Raw genomic sequence first — 25,061 nt, 5'->3', positions numbered from 1 at the left:
TTTCTGATATTCATGTATGGTTCCATTATCTCCATGTATGTGTGTGTGTGTGGTGGGGACAGAGGGTGGCATTGGTGTTGGGACATTTTTACACTTCACTGTGAGGTGGACTAAAACCTCAGTAAACAAAATTTTAATTGTGGCAAAGCCCAGCCTCATCCATTTGAAGCTCATAAATACATTTTTCTAATTAGTATTATTTCCTGATTTTCATCACTTGGCTTCCTGATTTTCATCATTCTGGTTTTTGATTCTATACACTCAAGTCAATTGCTTGTGTAACAGTATAAATAAATGTATCTAACAACTCAAAATGTTTAGTTCAATAAAGAACATATTTTGTGTATGCCATCTCTGGGCAAATTGTCAAGTAAAGAAGTCAAATAGGAGTTGTGTAGCAACTAAGACATAGATTTGGGCCCTAATTTTATCTTTATTGCAAATTAATAAATGTGGAAGGATGAAGAGAAACATCTTTGCATTAATCCCCCTATTCAATAGATATTTCTTCCATCTTCATTGCCCTTTCTTGTCTTCCACCCCAGGTCCATTTGTCCTACTACTTTCTAGACTCACATATTTCAAGAAGCCTTCCTTGGTCAGTTCCACTTCTGCTTCCTTCCTCTCTGGGAATGACTGTCTTATATTTTTTTCCGTAAATACCTCGAATATGGAGCACATCATGCCATTACGCCAGGCTATACCACATCCTGGCTTATGCTTATTTTCTCCCATACAAACTGGAGGTTCTATTCAGGGGTGTTCGCTTCCACTTTATGAAAAAGCAACCACTGGATGACATGAGATTCATAAAGGTTAATTCAATAAGTGAATACATGAATTGAATAGAATCCTTTGAAGAACCTAGAAGATCTATGGGAGATCCCACATTCAGTGTCTTTGGCTCACACTTATCCCTGACATTTTTATTGCCCACAAAAAGCAATGATGAAAACTGACAGTCACCAACCAAAATACATTCACATCAACATACACACATCATACCTATTCCAACATACAAGCATGCATACACCAACCATCAAATATATGTGTTTCTCTAAGTTTCTCCTATCTTCTCTCATACCTGGGAAGTGAAAAACAGAGAAATTTTGGGAAATTGTTACTATATTAAAATACAATTTGATGATATATTTTGCTCTCGTTTACCTCTTGGATTATTTTAAGGAACTAACATTTTTTTCCAAGATGACTAAAATATTGTTTAATTAGTATAGGTGAAAATTGTAGTACTAATGATCCTACTCCTATTCTACCATACAATTGGAGATAACATGAATAGTTAATGGATATTTGTAAGCCATGTTCCAGATTAAATGACAAAAAGGGCATTGACTGAATTACACTTTGACAATGATCTTCTATTTTTCTTTCAATTCATTTGAGCACTCTTTGGTGTCAACAAAGAGATCATTTATGTCAGGTGTGGTAAGAAACCATTTTCAAAGGAACTACTATCTAAGTTATAAATCACCTACAATATTTTAAGATTGATGTATAATGCTACTTCCTATTTAATCTTTTATTATTATGGCATATTATTAAGGCAGATTATCATGAATTAATCCAGCTGATCTTTTAACAACTTACAAAGCAAGGGTATCTGCAATAACATATCACAAGAGAAATTGTCATAATCTTTTGCAGGTATATCTCTTACTTGTATAATGGTATTTGTTTATTGTACAGTTTCCAAAGCACCAAGCATAGCATACATAGTATTCAGTTATTGTTTACAGAAATTTAATTTGTATTTTGGTTTGAATGCTTTTGTATTCATTAGCTCATTTGGCCTAACTAGTCACCCCCTGAACTATTAGTCCACTTTGTTGCTTTTTTTTAGACAAAGAAAATGAAAATCTGTACAAGGTCACAAAAATAATAAATAGTGAACCCTGGATTAAACTCTACCAGTTCTTTCCTTATTAAAATATTTCAGAGAGAGAGAGATTGAGAAAAAAGACAAAGAAAGAGAGAGAGGAAGAGAATAAATACTTCATTGCATATGTCTCTGTTATTAATTTTTACTGTATTGGAGGAAAATAAGTGTTTAATAATAATTGTTAACATGACAATATGCAGTTCACATAAACTTCTACTCGCAACAGATAGAAATTGACCTTATATTAATCACAATTTTACTCAATTTCTTCTATATATATAGTAATTTAAATAACGTTCCTGAGAAATGCTTGGATGGGATACTGAAATACAGATATACAAGTAAAATATAGTATCAATTTAAATATTATTTACAATTTGAATTGTTATGATCTGATTATTGATGCAGAGATATCTTTGAAAGACCAAGAAATTATATAGGCACTTTATAGCAAATACTATGTCCAAATACGACTACATTATAACAGGATTCTACACATTTTAGGAATGTGAACTATTGATAAAAATTTTATGTTTAGGCTTGTTAACTGGTCGTTTAATAAAGATGTTTATGGAAGTCAAAACTGTATAATTTGAAGTCAAAGTATTACATAAGGTGCAATAAAGATGATCCGTACTAAGTTAAATCATGTGATTTTTCTATTTTAATTCTAACTGACCATGTGACATTTAGGAAGGTCACTTAATTTCTCTGAGCCTCAGTTTTAAGGTATGAAAAATTACAACAGTTTATTTCTTTCTTTGCCTATTTTCCAAGGTTGTAAAGAAAATCAAATTGGACAATGCAGTTAAAAATATTTTGCAATTTGCCCCTAATATGAGTTTACTTTATGACATTATATTGCTGATGCAAAAATGATTTATTCACATAATGAAATATCCTCTAAGAAATGAGATATCTGGATACCACCCCAGTTGATGAGGATGGCATGTGTAGTCCTGATAGAGCTGTATTCTAATTTATAGAGCAAAAATATAAAATAAGCAAGACATCCAAAATGTAAATACAGGAATTAGCCCAGCAGTATTTGTTTTTCTGTTCCACTAGAGGCTTTAGAGTAACATCAGTGTGTATTTTTCTTACATAACTAGGTGACATTACTTAGGGCATAATTCTAAAATTCCTATCCTAAGAGACCCTAGGTAATGTTCACCAACTTAGATCAACTGACTTGACAGAGTGATCACAGTGTACTGAGTGAGGTTAGGTAATCCCAGAGTTCAGAGTACTCATGCACTCAGAGAGCAGAACTGATAGGAAAAAACGAGCCCAAAAGATACTGCATTGTCTGATGGCCTTGTTTGAGGAGGCGTCAATTTAACTTTAAACCCATGAGCTCACTGAAAGCAAGAGAGAAGAAAGGATGTCTCCAAATGCAGGAAACTGTTGCCATAGCATTTTCCTTCTCTATTCCTGCCTACCCCTCCTCCCCAAAGCAGCAACAATTTGTGCTCTACCGTTTTCTTTCAGGAACCGGATGCATTTTTCAGAAGACACGACTCCAGTGATATACCTACAGCACATTATAACTGTACCCGGTAGGAGGATTTAATAAGTCTAAGGGTGCTATTAAGTTTCTCAGGACAGACTCATCTTTGCAGATGCAACTGCAGAACAGGAAACAGACCCAGAGAGAATTTTAGCCCCCTCTAAATCTCATTGGCCCTCTGCACAAGCCAAGCCACAACCACTCCTGCAACACAACCGATCCCTTTCAGCACTCGCATCCGTGGACAGCTCCCTTACCGCGCGGTCCTTTTCTCTGCAGTGAGCAGACTTGCTCAGCCAGCATCGGTCGGGTCGGCACTGCACCGAAACCCGACATCGACGCCGAGTCCAAGCCAGCGTGCAAAGAACACGCGCTCCCTCCCTCTTCCCTCTCCGCACCCCCGCCCCTCGCTCACCCCGGCCCACTCCAGCAGCGACTTTGAGGGATTCCCTCTTGGGCGGCCTCTGCAGCAGCACATCTGGCCTCGTTCGCTACTCCGCGAGCATGGATCTCCTAGGAAGAGCAGTCTCCGGTGTCCATAGACTTCGAGTTCTCCTGATGCTGCTCCGTGAGTAGCATTTAGGCTGCGGGAGGGGGGGGGGGGGGGGGAGGGGGGGGGAGGAGGAGGAGGAGGATGAGGAGGAGAGGAGTCTAGGCCAGGGTGGACAAAGCCTCTGGTTTCCACATGGATGGGCTGCCCCAGGCTGCCTTTTCTTCCCAGACTCTTACTTGTATAATGGTATTTGTTTATTGTACAGTTTCCAAAGCACCAAGCATAGCATACATAGTATTCAGTTATTGTTTACAGAAATTTAATTTGTATTTTGGTTTGAATGCTTTTGTATTCATTAGCTCATTTGGCCTAACTAGTCACCCCCTGAACTATTAGTCCACTTTGTTGCTTTTTTTTAGACAAAGAAAATGAAAATCTGTACAAGGTCACAAAAATAATAAATAGTGAACCCTGGATTAAACTCTACCAGTTCTTTCCTTATTAAAATATTTCAGAGAGAGAGAGATTGAGAAAAAAGACAAAGAAAGAGAGAGAGGAAGAGAATAAATACTTCATTGCATATGTCTCTGTTATTAATTTTTACTGTATTGGAGGAAAATAAGTGTTTAATAATAATTGTTAACATGACAATATGCAGTTCACATAAACTTCTACTCGCAACAGATAGAAATTGACCTTATATTAATCACAATTTTACTCAATTTCTTCTATATATATAGTAATTTAAATAACGTTCCTGAGAAATGCTTGGATGGGATACTGAAATACAGATATACAAGTAAAATATAGTATCAATTTAAATATTATTTACAATTTGAATTGTTATGATCTGATTATTGATGCAGAGATATCTTTGAAAGACCAAGAAATTATATAGGCACTTTATAGCAAATACTATGTCCAAATACGACTACATTATAACAGGATTCTACACATTTTAGGAATGTGAACTATTGATAAAAATTTTATGTTTAGGCTTGTTAACTGGTCGTTTAATAAAGATGTTTATGGAAGTCAAAACTGTATAATTTGAAGTCAAAGTATTACATAAGGTGCAATAAAGATGATCCGTACTAAGTTAAATCATGTGATTTTTCTATTTTAATTCTAACTGACCATGTGACATTTAGGAAGGTCACTTAATTTCTCTGAGCCTCAGTTTTAAGGTATGAAAAATTACAACAGTTTATTTCTTTCTTTGCCTATTTTCCAAGGTTGTAAAGAAAATCAAATTGGACAATGCAGTTAAAAATATTTTGCAATTTGCCCCTAATATGAGTTTACTTTATGACATTATATTGCTGATGCAAAAATGATTTATTCACATAATGAAATATCCTCTAAGAAATGAGATATCTGGATACCACCCCAGTTGATGAGGATGGCATGTGTAGTCCTGATAGAGCTGTATTCTAATTTATAGAGCAAAAATATAAAATAAGCAAGACATCCAAAATGTAAATACAGGAATTAGCCCAGCAGTATTTGTTTTTCTGTTCCACTAGAGGCTTTAGAGTAACATCAGTGTGTATTTTTCTTACATAACTAGGTGACATTACTTAGGGCATAATTCTAAAATTCCTATCCTAAGAGACCCTAGGTAATGTTCACCAACTTAGATCAACTGACTTGACAGAGTGATCACAGTGTACTGAGTGAGGTTAGGTAATCCCAGAGTTCAGAGTACTCATGCACTCAGAGAGCAGAACTGATAGGAAAAAACGAGCCCAAAAGATACTGCATTGTCTGATGGCCTTGTTTGAGGAGGCGTCAATTTAACTTTAAACCCATGAGCTCACTGAAAGCAAGAGAGAAGAAAGGATGTCTCCAAATGCAGGAAACTGTTGCCATAGCATTTTCCTTCTCTATTCCTGCCTACCCCTCCTCCCCAAAGCAGCAACAATTTGTGCTCTACCGTTTTCTTTCAGGAACCGGATGCATTTTTCAGAAGACACGACTCCAGTGATATACCTACAGCACATTATAACTGTACCCGGTAGGAGGATTTAATAAGTCTAAGGGTGCTATTAAGTTTCTCAGGACAGACTCATCTTTGCAGATGCAACTGCAGAACAGGAAACAGACCCAGAGAGAATTTTAGCCCCCTCTAAATCTCATTGGCCCTCTGCACAAGCCAAGCCACAACCACTCCTGCAACACAACCGATCCCTTTCAGCACTCGCATCCGTGGACAGCTCCCTTACCGCGCGGTCCTTTTCTCTGCAGTGAGCAGACTTGCTCAGCCAGCATCGGTCGGGTCGGCACTGCACCGAAACCCGACATCGACGCCGAGTCCAAGCCAGCGTGCAAAGAACACGCGCTCCCTCCCTCTTCCCTCTCCGCACCCCCGCCCCTCGCTCACCCCGGCCCACTCCAGCAGCGACTTTGAGGGATTCCCTCTTGGGCGGCCTCTGCAGCAGCACATCTGGCCTCGTTCGCTACTCCGCGAGCATGGATCTCCTAGGAAGAGCAGTCTCCGGTGTCCATAGACTTCGAGTTCTCCTGATGCTGCTCCGTGAGTAGCATTTAGGCTGCGGGAGGGGGGGGGGGGGGGGGGAAGGGGGCGGGAGGCACGTTTGAGTAGCTAAAGATAAAAATTCAGTTCTTACATTTTGTGGGTTCTGGTGGTGGAGGGTGGGGAGTGGGGGTGCACTTTCCTGCCGGGCAGGGAATTCCCCTGAGAGCCACACACCTGTGTGGCATATCCCAGACTGAGAACCAGACAGGCCAGCTTCATGGGGTCAGACCATTAAGAAAGATTTGATTAGAAACCCAAAGAGGCAGAAAAGGGCCAGGCATATTACAATTGTAAATACTTTAAATTTTATTTTCGCTATAAATGAACAGCAATGGACTCGAGTTTGCTAGCGCTAGGTTAGAATGACTGGGAGAGTGCCCTGTGTCTGGCAGGGAACTTGTCTCCACAAAGCTTTGCAGACCACAGTCCCTCCACCTTTGCGCCCCAGACTGGAGGGCTCACTGAGCCCTCAATTTAAGGGATTTTCCTGTTTGTTCTGCAGATGCAATGGCTCGAATCATGGCTGAACAAGAAGTGGAAAATCTCTCAGGCCTTTCCACTAACCCTGAAAAAGATATATTTGTAGTGCGGGAAAATGGGACAACGTGTCTCATGGCAGAGTTTGCAGCCAAATTTATTGTACCTTATGACGTGTGGGCCAGCAATTACGTCGATGTAAGGAACGAACCTTTTCCTCTCAGCTTGCTTCTAGGGCTCTAGGGCTAAGGGCACCCCCTCCCCCAAGGCCCTTCGAAGACCTGGCCGCCCACCTTCCCCCCTACTCCCTGCAGTCTGCTCCCGAATGCTGCATGGGGGATTTCGGCTTGTAATGCCTCCTGCTCGCTTTGCCTGCTTTGAAAGTACACCCCCTTCTCTTTGCTTCCTTCTGGGCCGGGTCTGCACGTACAGCATCTAACCGCATGTTCCCGGACCTGGGAGAGCGCGCGCGCAAAGGAGCGCCCAAGCGTGCATCTCAGAGTTTGGGCGCGCAGTCCTTTACAGCCCCCACGAGGTTGGGCGCGCTGAGGGGGAGCGGGGCATCTGTATTCCCAGCTGATCACAGAACAGGCTGATATTGCGTTGACCCGGGGAGCTGAAGTGAAGGGCCACTGTGGTCACAACGAGTCGGAGCTGCAGGTGTCCTGGGTGAATAGTGCATACGCTCTGAAGATGCTCTTTGTAAAGGTAAATCATAGCCTGTGGAACCCAGAGGCCACAGGCTGAGGGTGGGTGTGAGATGGGGCAGTTGCTGGGTTTTGGGACCCAGAAGCCTCCAGGGCTATTGATGAGCACCTACCCTGTGGCAGGAAAGCCACAACACATCCAAGGGACCGGAGGCGACTTGGAAGCTGAGCAAGGTGCAGTTCGTCTATGACTCCTCGGAGAAGACCCACTTTAAAGACGCAGTCAGTGGTGAGTAAGGACCAGTCGGGCTGGAGAAGAAGCCTGGTAAAGCTCCGGGAGCACAGGCTTGGAGGATGAATTCTTCAGGGTTTTGGACACCATCTGGTCTTGTGCTCTCAAGCTAAGTACCTCCTTGGCTTGCTCTCCAGGTCAGAGGAGGCAGAACATCTGGTGAGTCCTCTGGATCTCAGTGAGGCCTTGTAGATGCGTCAGGAACCCTGGACCTGAGGACCCGGGGCATGATCCTAGATGCAGTTTCTTGAGGGTCTGCCATTTGCTGAGTGTTCCAAACAGCTCTTTATGGTTTGGCCACAGGGAGAGTAGGAGAGGGGGGAAAGCCACATTTTTATTTTCTCTTGTACCTCATTTTTCTTCTCATGCACTGAAACTGCAATGGGGCGGTGCCATTTTCCTTTTTGGTCACGATGTGATGGTGGTGTTCAGCATCTTTTCTGCGCATGGCAGGGTGGTTCACATAAGTTCCTCTGTCATAGACTACAGCCAGCTCAGAGCAGATTCTGCACCAATTGTTAGTGAACTAGTTTTTCCACCCATCTTCCAACTCACCCAGACCCTCCGAAATACGGGGACACGAGCATGCACTACAGAAAGACAATGTTTTTATCTGCAGGCACCATTAAAGACCACACTGACATTTATTTATTTTTTCTTCATATACTGTCTATTTCATTCATAACGAGGCTTTCCATCACCCAGGCACCTGTGCAGGGACAGGATTTTTATTGAACACATAAAAGAACATAGACGTCATTTCTCCTCGTTCACCTTTTTTCCCCCCTTATCATAGGAAAAACATTTTTTTTCTTGGTCAAAAATCACATTCAAGATATCTCCCAGTTATATTAAATAAAACCAACAACAAACAAACACAAAACACAAAAACCAAACAAGCCAGAAATGGAGAAAAAGGAGTTGGACTGTCGAAGGGTGTGTTTGTGTGTGTGTGTGTGTGTGTGTGTGTGTGTGTGCGCGCACGCAAGGAGAGTCGCCAAAAGAACAAGCTATCAACCATGCATTGTTTTATCTTTTGCTGAGCCAATGTGAAATGTAGAAAAGAAAGTCACTGTTCTTTCTTTTTAAAAATATATGTAAAATATATTTATACAAGTATTTAAATAAACATGCATTTAAAATTTAAAATTTATAAAAATATATTAACAAGCTTGCATTTTAGGTATCATTTTCCTTTCCCAAAAGAAATTTTGAATTAATATTTAAGAAGCCCCAGCCTACCAGATGAAAGGTGTGTTTGTCCTTCACCTCTTGCTGTTATCTGTCCAGGAGTCCCAGCCTTGGCATGGCAACACAGAGAATAGAGGCATATGGGTTCTGGAGCAGGGAGGCCAGTCGACTGTGTGGCACGCTGGGTTAGGAAGAATAAGGCTTCTGCCAGTGAGAGGGGCCTAACCATTGCTTTGGGCCTTTGCTGCAGCTGGGAAGCACACGGCCAACTCGCATCACCTCTCTGCCTTGGTCACCCCAGCTGGGAAGTCCTATGAATGTCAAGCCCAGCAGACCATTTCACTGCCCTCCAGTGATCCACAGAAGACAGTCACCATGATCCTGTCTGCAGTCCACATCCAACCCTTTGACATCATCTCAGATTTTGTCTTCAGTGAAGGTACGTTGATGGGAAGGGGGTGTTGGTTGAGTTCAGGATGAATGGGGAGGGCGTGCTGGGATGTCATCCCTTGATTTTCTCTAGACTGGAGTGACACTTCCTCCCTCTAGCAATTTTCAGAGACTGAAAAGGTGGAAAAGCAGGAAGCTGAGTGTATAAACATTCCTCAGTGGCTCTTTATTTCTTCCTTCCTTCCTTTCTTCTCTCTCCTTCCCACTTCCTTTTGTTTCTTCTTTCTCTTCTCCTCCTTCTCTCTATCTTCCTTAATTTTTCCATTGTTTCCCACTTCTGCTCTCCCTCTCTTCTTTCTTTTACCAAAAGACTTGATAGAGAGAGGTAAGAAAGTCATTTTGGAAAAGCTAATTTTGGTGCAAACTTCCCCCAAAGAAAGCTGTTAACAATCTTTCAGTAGCCAGTGACCTACAGAGTCAGGGAGTGGAGAAGGGCCTTGCTTTTCTGGGGCTCAGTTTCTTCATGTTCCCTTGGACACTTCTAGCTGTAGGTTATGAAACTATGAGTTCCAGTTTTTGTGTGGCCAACATGCAGTGGGGGTGGGTGTGTATGCACAGGTCACAGAGAGTCCTGCTTCTACCCAGCACTCACCTTCTTGGGAGAGAAGATCAGAGGAGAGAATGGTCCTTGAAGGCTCTTTTTTTCCCCAGCTGGTTCTGCTCAGCATTTTGGAGGGAGACCTTTTCTCAGTCTATACTAGCCTTTGAGTGAGGATCAAGCCATGGCCAGTTCAGGCACCCATATCTTGGTTCTCTGCATCGCTACAAAGGTAGGGCATGAGGAGAGTCCAAATTTCTGCTGGATGTCTAGGTTTCGAAACAATTTACATTGAGCAAGTATTTGAGATAAATCATGTCAATACATTTATTTTCTCTCCCGTTCTCCTTTGGGAAGTCATTAGAGACATGTTTATTCATTATGATTAAAAAATGGGGAGAAATTCTGATCACTGTGTGTGTGCACCTTCTTTTGGTTTGGGAATTCCAAGGTGAATGAACCATCCAAATGACCTGTATCCCACATGGTTATTTTCCAAGGTATTCTATGTAAAATGCAGCTTCCACTCAACGTATACTGAAGAGAATGTACCCCTTCTCCCTTCCCCGTGATTGTTCAGAAGGCATCTGAGAATTCCTAAATTAAATTGTCCTTGAGAAAAGGGCCTGGTTCTTATTCCTGTTAGTATTATTAGCACCTAAGACAGTGCTTGGCACATTGCAGATGTCAGATAACTTAGGCTGAATGGATATTCTGAAGCGGTGGGCTCAATTAAGAGACTTCCAAATGTTTATAAACCAGGAAAATCAGGGCACAATATATTTAATAAAGCCATGCCCAGTATTTTCTCTTCTGGTGGAAGGATGAGCTGTTCTATGCTACTTTACTTTCTGCAAAATCAAAACTCAATTCTAAGTGTCAAGACCTTAACAGTTTAAAAAACAAAAAACAAAAAGCAAAAAAAAAAATCTGTTCTATTATGGAAGTATTTATAAAATGTAACAGCCAGTTGCCTTTTCATAAATTGGAAAGATGACATGTAATTTGTTTTATGACTATTGAAGGCTAAGAATTTGTCATGAGATATCGAACTGTGTACTATCTGTTTCCAGGATCCCTATTGTAAATGCTTCTGAGTTTATTCAGGTACTTTTAATAGGTGTTAATGATTTTTTTTTTCTGGCCTGCTGTTTAGTGCTGTTTTTCTACTTCTGGGTACCTCTGGTGCTGTTACTGCTGCTTTTGTTAGTTCTTTACCACACTCTCACCCCCTCCCCCATTCTGGTTATTCCTAGGTTGTTGCCTGTAGTTGTCTATGGACTAAACAAATCAAGTCTTATGGACATTTACAGTTGTGGACAAAGTAAGAGTGAATAAGTACTGAATGAGGATCAGGGCTACTTTCCTTCAAAAAAAATCAGTGAAATTCATTGTATGGAGTTAATGATCTCTTTTGTTTAAAAGCGATTTTTATCCACTGCAGGGTCCCCGATGGGGAATATTTATGGGTAGACTTAGAGAGTTTGCAAGCATATCTAACTTCCTAAATGCAGATCTAGTAAGCACAAGCAAATTATACTTGTCTCATCCAGGCTTTTGTGGCTAATAATTAGGATGTTTTCTCCAGTATGGAGCCCTGGGGCTTTAAGCCTGGACATTCCTGGGAGGAGGCCAGCATCATTCAGAATCACTCACTGGATCAATGTGTCTTTGTGTGCAGGGGTTCTTTTGTTCCTGGCTCCTCCTATCTGTATCTCTCAGCACCTGCCCTCTACTGTTTGTAAAGAAAAAAAAAATCATTATATTCAATTTGCTGGAATCCAAAAGATTTCTTTTGGGTGCCTTTTCAAGATCCAGCACTCAGTTCACTTTCCCAGAAAAGAAACAAGGGTGGGAGGATTTCAATGTGTTTTGAACCAGTTTGGATGTGTATGTCAGCTCCAGAGGGGGTTGGCTTCTGGTCCTATATCTGCACACCCACTGCAGAGGTGTGAAGTACCTTTGGTTTTGTGTGTGTGTGTGTTTGCACAGGGGCCACAGTCTAGCACGGTACTAAGGGTTTCTTGTGAAGAATCTATTCTCTATGAAAGGGGCTCAGACTTGGCAGTCTTCACACCTTCCTACTTCATAGACTATGAAAGAAACAAAAAAGGTCAATGAACTGAGTTAGCAGACATTTGCAGGGGCTGAGAGCAGCCCAAATGGGGGTTGATGTCTTTATCATTCAGTCCGTTTAGTGCATTATGCTTGGTTACTACACTGATCCTAGCAAGAAATTCTCTTAGCCAAGCACAGTTCCAATTGCAGTGTTCACAATCCTGGTGCTGTTGTTGACATGCTGAGGCTGGTTTAGCAGGTCTGGGAGGGAGCCCAAGATGCTCTCTTGCTAGCAAGGTGTTAGGCAGTGCTGCCGGTCCATGGACTACTATAGAGGGTTTGAGGGATTATGGCAATAGCACTCAACAAACTGTATTGGGTGGCAGTTGGACAGGATAGCAAGAGGAGTGAAGCTGCTCACAGCATGACACTGGCCAGAGGGATGCTTATGGCAGGGAGAGCACTATCCAGAAGGTGGGGAGAGGGAGGGAGCTGACAAAGGAGAGGAGACTGAAAATAGAGCTTGGAGTCTAGGCGATGTCTCTCAGTAGCAGACCAGGAAGTCTGTGGGTCAGTGAGCTTCTAGAAGCAGCAGTGGCTTGGGGCCTTAGAACTACAAGGCCCTATCTTATCAATGGGCAACAGCTGTTGGGTGAGGTTTCATGGGGGTATGCAGAGCAGGCAGGCTCTAAATGGCTAACATTTTGCTTATTTGGACTATTTTAAAAATAATTGGATGTGTGATGCCAGCAGGCTTTTGAGGTAACTAACAGGTTTCAGCCTGGCTGAAGAAATAATCTAAAAGGCCAACACGCAGAGGCCAACTTTGGCTCATTTAAATGCCAGATGCACTTTCTATAGCAACTATCAGCTTTTGGTTCAAGGCTCCTCATGTTTCTCAGTTGGAGTTGATTAATTTGTCTTTCCACAATTAATTCATAGTCCACCCCCTGGGGAACTCCTGAAATTCCTGGTTGTGATGGGTGCAGGGAAATGTATCACTGGGAGGGAAGAAACCAGCTTGAGTATTTTAATGGCTTGAGTTAAAGGAAACTTTTATGTTTAACATCAGGACAAAATAGAATAGAGCATGAAGGCCACCCATAGGCTGGTCTCTTTTTAATTCTCAGGGAAAGTGAAAATCAAACAAATCTGTGAGAATGATACTAAGATATCCATTTATGATGGAGGTGAACTTACTTGGAGAAGGCTGTTCTCCCAGATCCTGTCTTTGGGTATTAGATATTGGGCATTAAAGTTTTTTTTTTATTTTTATTTTTTATTTTTATTTTTATTTATTGTTTTGTCATAAGGTGTATGCACTGCCAGAGAGACAGACAGAAACAGTGAGAGGGAAAGTGAGACACCATCCTCCAGGGGAGATGGTCATGCCACAATCCCCTCTCTTCCATTCTCCTTTTTAGATTTTGGGCATGTATGCACATGAGCCCAGCATGAATTTCAAGCTGCAAGATCCAGGACTCAAACCACAGTTGACCATGTGAGAGTCTAGCACCTTAACTACCATGACACCTGCTGACCCCACACATCCTGGGCTGTTATCTTTGCAGAGCCTCGGTTACTCCTATGAACAGTCATAATGAACACGTGCATGGAAGAAGAACCTTTAGAAAGTTTGTCAGGCACCCTGAGTTTATGAGCCGTTCATTATCTATCATTCCAAAAACAACATTGATTAGAAGGTATCACCTGGCCTACCTTTTACCCAGATTTGTGGGACATTGTTTTAATGCAAATGGACATGTCTTACCTTTCAGCATATAGCAACTACCAGTATAGCACCCTGTGGCAAGCTATCATGTCACAAACAGCTGATCCAGAGGATCTATAGACCTATGATTTATCTGGCAGTTCCTAACCAAGACACATGACTCCCTGGATAGTTGCTCCTCAGGGTCAAAGGAAGCAGCCAAAGGGAGATAAACCTCTTATTAACACTACCAAGCACTGTGTTGAGGGCTCGATTATGATGCCCCAGTGTAGGCTACATAGTTAGCCAGCCATACAGGTCTATGTTCCAGGTACCGTCATCTGTGGAATGTATAAGACATGCCTCAGAATTATTCCACCTGAGGGGTGGATGGACTGTGGAATTTATGTACCAACTACCACCCATTGTAATGGCTGCTGTGGAGGTGTTAAATCTCTGGGATTTCTGAAGTGCTTTGTATTCAAACATGTGTGGGGAGGTAAATGCCAGGGGAAGAAAGGATAGTACCTGCTACACCTAGGCACTGGGATATATGAACTTTCCCTGCTCTGGTGGAGCTTACAGTCTATTGGGGAAGAATATACAATGCATGTCATGTTCTTGGCATATGGTGGCATCACACAGTAACTGCTTTTAGATTTTTATCTCCAATGCTTACATATTTTTTCTTTAAATTTTTCTTTTTTATAGAGTGCATACACTCACCAGAGAGAGAGAGGGGAATAGAGAGAAATAGTGAGAAGGCACTGTCCCTGTAGGGCAGACAGGCATGCCTCAATTCCTTCTCCTCCTAGGATTTTGGGTATGCATGCACATGTATCTGGTGTGATTTTTCAAGCTGCTGGGTCTGGGACTTGAACCACACAGCTGGTTGGCCATGTGGATCCAGCTGTTTTAATGATAACACCACCAGCTGGCTCCATTTACATATTTTAAAGCTTATTTATTTATTTGTTCCATGAATGAGAGCAAGAGAGAGATAGCTCCAACAGGGTCTTCATTCCACCATCTGTCCCATGCCTCAGCCAACCTGGGTCATAGGCATGTACTTGGTGTATACAGGGAGGCCCTCCATGTGTGTATACAGGGATACAAACCTGAGCATTCCTACCTGGGTCCAGTTGCTTCTGAGCCACTGTCCATCCCCTCCAATGCTTACATCTTGAAAGTATCTGCTTGTCTCCCTTCAAAGGTCTCCAAAGCCCACTTGTCTTAACAGCTTCTCAATATACAAAGTACATTTTGCAGAAGTGACAAGAGTTGAAAACCAGCCCTGATAAAACATGCAAAGAGAGTGAAAACCCTTTATTTATTTATTTATTTATTTATTTTTTGGAGAAATTTTTCCTATAGGGTGTGTGCACCCACCAGAGTGACAAGAGAGACAGAGAGACAGAAAGTGAGAAATTACTCGCCCAGGAGGGATGGCCATGCCTCAAGTTCTTGTCTTCCAAACTCCTCTTGAGATTTTGGGCATCCACACACATGCACCCGGGATGAGTTTTGAGTCACTAGGTCCAGGACTTGAATGACAATCAGCTATGTGGGAGTCCAGTGACATAACCATTATGCCACCTGCTAGTCCCAACCCCTTCCTCTCGTCTGCCCTGTCAAACTGAGGGAAGCTCAGCTGGCACAAGGGTTGCCCCTCACCCACCCTAATTCAAACAGGAACTGCCTCTGGTGTCTGGAGAGCTCGAGAAAGCAGACAACTCGCCTCTTGACTCTTGGCCCATCCCAAAGCTGCTCACGTGGAGTACAATGAAGAGCTCTTGCAGTTTGCCTCAGGGAGTCAATACAGCTTTAGAATGCTATGGTCATTATGGACTGGCAGGTGGTGTGGTGGTTAAAGGTGCTGGACTCCCACATAACTGGCCAAGGTTCGAGTCCCGGACCTAGTGGCGTGCTTTCCTCCCCTCCCCTGCTCAACTCCTCCATCCTTTCTGGTCAAATTAAAATAAATGAATAAATAAAGTTAAAGAAAATAATTTTTAAAAAAAGAATGCTATGGTCATTAAACAAAGTAGAAAATAGAAGGCACATCTAGCACCCAAAACCCAAGATAAATCACTTTGGTGGGTCTACTTGGCTTATGGCTGAAAGGACCACAGTTGGCAACTGGCAGCTGGTGACAAGGTTTTGCCATTGTTGTCTGTTGTCTGTCTTTATCTGGTTCTTTTCTTTTTTGGAGAGGTTTTTGCTATAGGGCGCGTGCATGTGCCAGAAAGACAGAGAGAGACAGAGAGACAGAAAGTGAGAAGTCACCCCCCAGGGGGGATGGCCATGCCACTATACCTTCTCCTCCATTCTCCTCTCGGGATCTTGGGCACTCACGCACATGTGTCCAGAGTGTTTTAAGCCACCGGGTCTGGGTCTCCAACCACGGTCGACTACATTGGAGTCTAGCGACATAGCCATTACACCAACTGCTGGTCCCTTATCTGTTTTTTTTCTTTTTCCATGATGAGCTCGTTGCTGCATTTTCCAGCCATACGTCATTTACTCTGGGACCTTGTTTTGTGTACCTTGGAGACCTAAGTCCATTCACAGCAGAGGCATAAAGAGGTATGAGGGACCTTAGTCCTATGGAAATGAACAGGGGGTCAGGGATCCTAGAGCATCTGAAGCAGCATGTGGTCTGGCCTAAGCAAAGGGGTACACTGCCTGCGGTGACCAAGGGCTTTCCTTGCTTTATAATCTGTGGGTTATATGATCAGTTTATTGCACAGGACTTTTAAAAAGAATTATTTAATCTAATTTTATTTATTATTATTATTATTTTAATTTGCTACAGAGCATGTACACTCACCAGATACACACACACACACACACACACACACACAGACACACACAGAAAGCAAGCTGCCAGGTCCAGGACTCAAACCATGCTTCGCCATGTAGGAGTCCAACACCCTAACCACTACGCCTCCACCGGCTCTTATTGCATAGGATTTTAACCTTGAGATCCAAAACATTGTTTGTGGGTAGTATTTTGGGTGTCTGTAAGTTTCGAAGCGAAAATTTTACATCTTCATTTTCACTAACCTCGAATGAATACTTAGCATTTCCTTGATTATAAATGTAGGTAAGAAATCGCAGAAGTATTAGCAAAATCTATGACTGTCACAAATAGAAACTACAGACATTTCATCTTCATTAGTTTGTGTAAATCTTGTAAAGTAATGTTTATGTTTCTCCCTGCTGTGCAATCATAGCCAATATACTTGTGTTCTAATAAAGTACATTATTGCTGTATGTGAAATTATTTTTTGATAGTTGAATTTCAGTTTCCTTTGCAATCTTATATATTTTATTTATAAATAGTCATAAACATCATTCTGAGAAGGGGTCCATAATTTCATTATACCAGCATAAAAATGATCAAAGCAAGCTGCCAGGTCCAGGACTCAAACCATGCTTCGCCATGTAGGAGTCCAACACCCTAACCACTACGCCTCCACCGGCTCTTATTGCATAGGATTTTAACCTTGAGATCCAAAACATTGTTTGTGGGTAGTATTTTGGGTGTCTGTAAGTTTCGAAGCGAAAATTTTACATCTTCATTTTCACTAACCTCGAATGAATACTTAGCATTTCCTTGATTATAAATGTAGGTAAGAAATCGCAGAAGTATTAGCAAAATCTATGACTGTCACAAATAGAAACTACAGACATTTCATCTTCATTAGTTTGTGTAAATCTTGTAAAGTAATGTTTATGTTTCTCCCTGCTGTGCAATCATAGCCAATATACTTGTGTTCTAATAAAGTACATTATTGCTGTATGTGAAATTATTTTTTGATAGTTGAATTTCAGTTTCCTTTGCAATCTTATATATTTTATTTATAAATAGTCATAAACATCATTCTGAGAAGGGGTCCATAATTTCATTATACCAGCATAAAAATGATCACATTGTTGAAAATAAATAAAAAGAATAGAATAGAGTATGAATTATTAGGTGCTCAAAGAAAAGATAAGTATTTTTCATCAAAGTTTGGTTTTAGTTTTGCGTGTGCACATATGTCCTAAGTTGGAATGCAAAATATTGTTTTTCCTATGAGTTGCAGGCAGAGACTGAAAGCACCTTGAGTAAGCCTGAAATAGAATGTGTGTCCTGCTTTTATTGGCTCATCTTCCCTCACCTAACAACCCTTGGGATGAGCTGTTTTTCAGAATTCAGTGTAGAAGACAAAAGGGCGCACATGTAAGACCTCAGAAAAGTCAGAGGAGCCCCCTCTAATCAAACATATTAATATATCTTTTTCCTGAAGTAAAAACTCTTTCTGCTATGTAGGATGAGTAGGCACCACACGCACTCTAGTTAGAGTCAAGTTCTGCTGTCAAATGAACAATACAAGGACTTTTGGTTTCCAGAACTTTGTGGATTTCAGAATGGTGGCTAAAGGATAGTGGACTCATAAATTACTTCATGCTTGACCACTTAATGAATGGGGGGTAAAGATGGAGAATTAGTATATTTTTATGACAATTTTTGACACTCCCTTTATCCTGTGATTATGTTTTATATTTCTATAGTTCAATATAACTTTTATACTCCTCTTTCCTGTTGTGTGTTTAGCTCAGACTTTTCCCCATGTCAGTCCTCTCATTCAATAAAAAGAACAATGTTTCGAGAAGTAAACCACATTTTAAACACATATATTTTTTCCCAAAATACATCGTGCTTTCCTTTTCCATTTTTTTTTTTTAATTTTAGTGTTTGCTGTAAGGCAAGTGTGCTTGCCAGAGACAGAGAGGAACAAAAAGAGAGAGGGAGTAGAAAAGTGAGAAATCACCCCTCTGAAGGGATGGCCATGCTGCAATCCATTCTTCCTCCAGTCTGCTCTTGGGATCTGGGGCATTCATGCACACGTGCTCAGTTTATGCTGCTGGGTCTGGGATTGGAACCATGAAGTCTGCCATGTGGGATCCAGAGTCTCAACCTCCATGACACCTGCTGGCCCTCCTCCTCCATATTTCTTGACTTTTAAATTTTTTTGGAGAGGTTTTTGCTATAGGGCACGTGCGCTTGCCAAACAAACAGAGAGAGACAGAGAGATAGAAAGCCAGAAATCACCCCTCAGGGGGGATGGCCACTCTGCAATCCCTTCTCCTCCATTCTCCTCTCGGGATCTTGGGCACGCATGCACACATGCCCGGTGAGAGTTTTAAGCCACTGGGTCTGGTACGCGAACCATGGTCGACTACATGGGAGTCCAGCGACATAGCCATTACGCTAACTGCTGGTCCCTCCTCCATTTTTCTTAAAGGATAAGATAGGAGATATTTTTCCTTGTGCTGAAGTTATACATTTAGGGATAATACTTTTGGTACTTAAACTCCAAAGACTCCAGACTTTAAAGAAGTCTATGTAAGACTTAAATGTGTAAGATCTTAAGTTTATGACTGACAGTGATAGAAAGGCTGTGGGCTAGGCACTCTGCATGGCTTTCTGCCATATCACATTTGGTGCTCACAAAATCCTGTAAAGTGAGTGTTATTCCTATTTTTGCAGGAACTGAGGTTTAGGTAAATTAAATGACTGGCCCAAGTTACATTGCTAGTAAGTGGAAGATCTTGGATTTCAGCCCACCTCTATTTGTCGCCTTAAGATTCTATCACATTATCACATCTGTTCCCTCTCACTGTGATAGTTTAGATCCTTAGGACCTCTAAAATTCATCTACACATCTCTATTTCTGTAGCTATATCTATAAGAGAAGTCTTCAGAAAGTTCATGGAAAGTACCTATTATGAGAAAACTATGCATGGATTTCAAAATAAGTTTTGGCATCAAGGTAAACTTGTACTTTGACACCATCATCTGATTAAGATTTTACTCTCTTAATTTCATTACAACCAGATCTCAACACATACTTTTTTGGAGGATACCCAAACTAGTACTATATATATATATATATATATACATATATATATATTTCAGACAGTTAATATACCATAAACTGTACACATTTAAGTGTATGGTTCAAAGATACTGAATTTCACCTGTGAAACTCTCACCACAGTCAAGGAAATCGACACATTTATCAACCTTGAATGTTTCTTTGTGGGGATCAGTAGTTGGCATAATGGCTATGTCACTGGATTCCCTTGTAGTTGACTGTGGTTCGAGTCCCGGACCCGATGGCTTAAACTCATGCCAGGCATGTGTACGTGCGTGCCCAAGATCCCAAGAGGAGAATGGAGGAGAAGGGATTGTAGCGTGGCCATCCCCTGGGGGGTGATTTCTCGCTTTCTATCTCTCTGTCTCTCTCTGTCTTTCTGGAGAGCACACACACCTTATAGCAAAAACATCTCCAAAAAAAAAAAAAAAAGAAAGAAAGAAAGAAAAAGTTTATATTCGTCTCCATCTGTAAAATCAGTTTATTGCACAGGACTTTTAAAAAGAATTACTTAATCTAATTCTATTGCATAGGACTTTTAAAAAGAATTGTTTAATCTAATTTTATTTATTATTATGATTATTATTTTAATTTGCTACAGAGCATGTATACTTTCAAATAATGAATGCACCTTTATAACTGTGCACAAATCAAAAAACGGAGTCTACAAGTTCTACCTTGGGATTCTGTTGCCTTTTAATGCAGTAGCTCAGGTCTACTAAAGGCTGCCTAACTATGCTGTTGAATTAAATTGTTTGAATTCAGATCCAGGTTTCATTTACTCTGAGGCAAACAGGCAAACTACTTAGCTTCTTTACCATGGTTGTACTGTGTGTGAATGGACATAATAGTATTATTTACCTTGTAGGGTTGTTATGAGTATTAAATGAGATCATTTTTGTGATTAGAGCAAACTGTTAATTCAGAACCTAGGAACATAAGTGTGCAGCTTTTTAAAAGCTGTATATTTATGTGAATTTTCTTATTAATTCTTTTTTTTTTTTGGACCAGCAGATAGTGTAATGGTTATGTTGTTGGACTCCCATGTAGTTGACTGCAGTTCAGTCTCAGACCTGGCAGCTTAAAACTCATGCCAGAAGCATGTGTGTGCATGCCCAAAATCCTGCGAGGAGAATGGAGGAGAAGGGATTGAGGTGTAACCATCCACCCTGGAGGGTGATATCTCACTTTCTGCCTCTCTGTCTCTCTAGGGACCACATGTTCCCTATAGCAAAGATCTCTCTCTTAAAAAAATTCTTTTTTCAAAGCTATTTATTTTTTTTCCATGAGAGACGAGAGAGAGAGAGAGAGAGAGAGACTCTTAAAAGAGTTTTCACACTGTGATCAGCCAGCCAGGACCCTGTGTATGTGTGTATGTGTCCCATAGGTACGAAGAGACCTTGGGATTTGAACCCAGAACTTCCCTATGTGGCTTCAGCATCATGGAGCAATGCATTACTGCTGCTCCACTGCAGCTGGCCTTCATTAATTCATATTGCTAGAGAAGGAAGACTTCTGGGGCTCAAGGCTCATCCTCTTTTCTTTCTTTTGATCTCAAGCCAGATGAGAGGAGGCTATGTCAATATACTGAGAGACTCAGGTATGCTAGGTACACAATAAATATTTACTGGGTCATCTTGGTGTAAAAACTGGGTCTTTATGAAGAGAAATCGAAAACTTGCTTATTAAATTATGGCTCATAATTTTGGCAAAGGGCCACCTATTACCCAGAAGGAACAAGTGATCTTGAGCAAATGTGTTTGGATTTCTAGGAATGCAATTCTGACCAGCCTACCAAGTATTTGACCACCGGGTCTTCCAAGAATCTTATTTTATTTTATTTTATTTTTTTTGGTTCGATGTAAAAGTGGAGACAAAGCTATTAAACTATCTAGAATTTTAAAAGAGTAAAAAACAAATCAATGCTGAGTGCTGCTAGCATTTTCATTCTTGATCTAAGTGCTGGTAATGTGTGGTTTCATTTGTAAAAATTCAAGTGTTGCACTTGGTTTTTTAAAGGTATAGTATAATTTACATGTATTATAATGCACAAATCTAAAGTTTATTGCTCAGTACACTTTTTGCCTTTATTTGCAACCAAGAAAACATTACCTAGATCAAGCGTTTCATTCAGCATTATATTTTTGAGATTCATCCGTTTTGTTATGTGTAGTCATATTTCATTTGTTTTCATTGCATGCTGATATACCATTGTGTGAACAGACTAATATACCATTGTCTGAATATACTGTGGTTTTGTTATCCATTTCACTTGGATGGACATTCTGATTGCTTCCAGGTTTTAGCTATTATCTATATAGCTTATGTGAACATTTATGTTCAAATTGTTTTGTGTTCATATGGTATATTTGTGTGTATGGGTGAATACTTAGGAATGGGATCCTGAGTTACAAGGTAAAATGCTGAGTTATAAGATATGTTTGTCTTTATAAGTAATGACCAGTTTTAGAGAATGGTTGGACCATTTTTCATCAAGGCTGTTAAGATTTCCATTTGTTCCATACCTTGGCTGACACTTGGCATTTTCAGTCTTTTTAAAGGCTGTGTATTTCTGCACAATTCTCCACGTTCTATGAGTACATTATACTTCAATAAAACATTTAGAGATGAATGAATAATAAAAATAATAGTGAGGACTGGATAGTGGTACTGTGGTAATAATACATAATGCTCTGGGAGGCTGATTCACATGGAGGATTTTGCGTTTGCATCTGGAAACCTCCACAAGTATGCCAGGCATGTGTGTATCTATGACCAGGACTGGATGAGGTATTAGGAAGTCCATGACAATATTAGGATTGATCACATCTCCCTGTTCGAGGTGTTGGCTTTCTCTCTCTCTTTCTCATGGAGGAGATAAGTAAATAAATAAACTTCAAAAAATGATAGTGGTTGTGGGCTGGCCCTGTTGCACAGTGTTTAAAAAAGCTGGATCCCACATGACCAAGCATGTTTTGAAGATTGGCTCTAGGGACTAGAAAAATGCACTGGAAGTGTGTATAGATGTCCAACATTTCGACAGGAAGGAGAAATAGAAAAGGACTGTGGTATGACCATGCCCCATGAGTGGGTGTCTCTCTTTCTGGCAATAACAATAAAGAAGTTATAGTGGTTATGGGACCAGTAGATGGCGGAATGGTTACATCACTGGACTCCCATGTAGTCAACCGTGGTTCAAGTTCCAGATCCGGCAGTTTAAAACTCACACTGGATGTGTGTGCATGTATGCCCAAAATCCCAAGAGGAGACTGGAGAAGGGGTTGTGGTGTGGCCATCCTATAGTGGTTGTATCTAATGTCAAAATGGAACAATTAAATAAATCATCAAGATGTTTTTGTTGACTTCTGCTAAATAACCAATAACCAAATATTGCCCTATTTAATTGATGAGTTTATTTACCATTGTGTAGAAATATTAAATGGTTAAACCTTAGGGTTGGTTGAAGTATTATTTCTGAGGGAAAAAAAAGTCTCTCTTTAAAGGTCCTTAAGAAGTCTTTCAATTGCATATCCCCTTCAATTGTAATAGGTGGACTTACAATTCAGAATATTTTGCCTGGAGCTCATTACTTTTCTTCTTTTCTATTTCAGAACACAAATGCCCTGTGGATGAGCGAGAGCAATTGGAAGAAACCTTGCCACTGATTTTAGGGCTCATCTTGGGCCTTGTCATTGTGGTAACACTTGCTATTTACCATGTTCACCACAAAATGACTGCCAACCAGGTGCAGATCCCCAGGGACCGATCCCAGTATAAACACATGGGCTAGGCACTATCAGGCAGACGGCCCCCAGTCCTGTCTTCCAAATGGATCAGGTAGAAAAACAAAAGCACTTTCCACCTTGTACACAGGATACACCAACATAGCTACAAGCAAACAGGCCTGGTATCCGAGGCTTGCTTGGCCTGTGTCCATGCTTAAAGCCAGGGATTGGGGGGGGATTTTTTTTGATTCTTGGGGTGAATTGCAGAAATTACAGATGTCCTCTCCATGTGGTGGAGTGCAGAGGGAGGGGCTCAGCCAGCTTTCATGCTCATGATGGCTTGATTTTGACTCTCCAAGGAACAACAATCACTATTTGGAGTGGTATCTTGTTCCAAGAAAATTGAGAACACACTGCTTCTGAGAGGACACTCCCTTGGGTTCAGAGGCATAGTGTGTGCTTGGTTCCCTTGGACACAGCTGGCTTGCTTTATACAGTTGTCAATGCATACAAAATGTAACCTCATGCTCCCTGCAGCAAGACCCCTGAAAGTGATCCATGCTTCTGGCTGGCATTCTGCATGTCTAGTGATTGTCTTGGGAATGTTTCACTGCTACCCGCACCCAGTGACTGCACAGCACAAGAACCCGTTTAATGTAACTATGCAGAGTTGTTTGGACTTCCTAATATGTCAGGTTCAAGTAAAGAGACCTGAAGAATCAATCCTTGTGAATTTGTTTTTCAAAATGAATTAAAATACACTACTCTCTGGTCTTTGGCTACTTTCTTGAAACAGATTTTTTTTTTACCATGCAGGGGAGATAGGAGGGAGGATAAAGATAGACTCAACCCCCCCCCAATTTTGGTGAAAGGAAAAGCAAATAAAGAACATAGACAGAATAGGGGAAAGTTGGCTTTTCCAGGTAAAAAAAAGCATGGATTTAACTTGGCAAATAAAAGTAGTTTTAATGATGCTACCTCCTGAATGATTGGTCTCATGTTGTCTCTAATGCTTCTTGGTCTTGAACTTGGCATTTCATGTTGAATTGAAATGCTAGACTGAACATGGTAGTCTAGGTTGAGTTTTATTTGAAGTAAATTGTGATTTATTGAAATTTCTTAGACAAATGAACATAGTTGGAATGTTACCTTTTCAGAGGAACTAAATGGGGTTAGGGGAGACTCCTTTCTCTGGTTTTAAGTGGGAATCTCCTTCACATCCCCATACAGCCTCCAAGTCTCCCTATTTTTAATCTGCTCACAGCAGGTTTCTGAGAGTTTACTCTCTTGGCAAATCTTACTATCAGACAGTTGCTGTTCTAGTACCCATTTGTTGCCTTCTCTGTCAATCTCTATCTTCTCTAATCTGCCTTCAATATTTTCTTGGTACCAGTGAGAAAGAATTCCCAACTCCTCATAAAAGTTGCACATTGCACAAGGAAAAGAGACACCATTGGTGCCAGCAGAAATCCCCTGGGATAGCTGAAATTTTTCTTCTATTTGTCTGTGATCTTATCACCTTTATGCTCCAAACTTAAGACCTCCCCTGTTTTAGTATCTTATGTATTTCTTTTTTTGTTCCATATTCTTGGCCAGCGGCAGT

The 25,061-nt window shown here is 40.9% G+C and overlaps 1 protein-coding gene across 2 annotated transcripts; it reads left to right on the top strand.

The window, feature by feature from the left end:
* The first annotated feature begins 3,389 nt into the window (after positions 1-3,389).
* Positions 3,390-24,250, top strand: LAMP5 (lysosome associated membrane protein 5). Of its 2 annotated transcripts, none has more exons than XM_006150919.3 (6): positions 3,390-3,978; positions 6,945-7,117; positions 7,496-7,627; positions 7,750-7,855; positions 9,300-9,488; positions 23,345-24,250. In XM_006150919.3, exons 1-6 carry the CDS (start codon positions 3,915-3,917, stop codon positions 23,521-23,523), a joined length of 843 nt encoding a protein of 280 aa, XP_006150981.1. In that variant the 5' UTR covers positions 3,390-3,914; the 3' UTR covers positions 23,524-24,250. The 2 variants fall into 2 exon arrangements, with proteins under 2 accessions (XP_006150981.1, XP_006150980.1); XM_006150918.2 differs by lacking the exon at positions 3,390-3,978 and adding an exon at positions 5,851-6,439.
* Positions 24,251-25,061: the final 811 nt, after the last annotated feature.

The sequence above is a fragment of the Tupaia chinensis genome, unplaced genomic scaffold (genome assembly GCF_000334495.1).
Source record: "Tupaia chinensis unplaced genomic scaffold, TupChi_1.0 Scaffold000305_1, whole genome shotgun sequence".
Taxonomy (NCBI): Eukaryota; Metazoa; Chordata; class Mammalia; order Scandentia; family Tupaiidae; genus Tupaia; species Tupaia belangeri.
Note: the sequence above shows the minus strand (reverse complement) of the source record. Positions and strands in the feature narration are given on the sequence as shown.

Bases quoted from the DNA above. Each gene is read 5' to 3' on its own strand.
- LAMP5 (XM_006150919.3), top strand. From the start codon at position 3,915: ATGGATCTCCTAGGAAGAGCAGTCTCCGGTGTCCATAGACTTCGAGTT. The intron at 3,979-6,944 runs GTGAGTAGCATT...TTTGTTCTGCAG, and splicing joins AGTTCTCCTGATGCTGCTCC to ATGCAATGGCTCGAATCATG. The intron at 7,856-9,299 runs GTGAGTAAGGAC...CCTTTGCTGCAG, and splicing joins CTTTAAAGACGCAGTCAGTG to CTGGGAAGCACACGGCCAAC.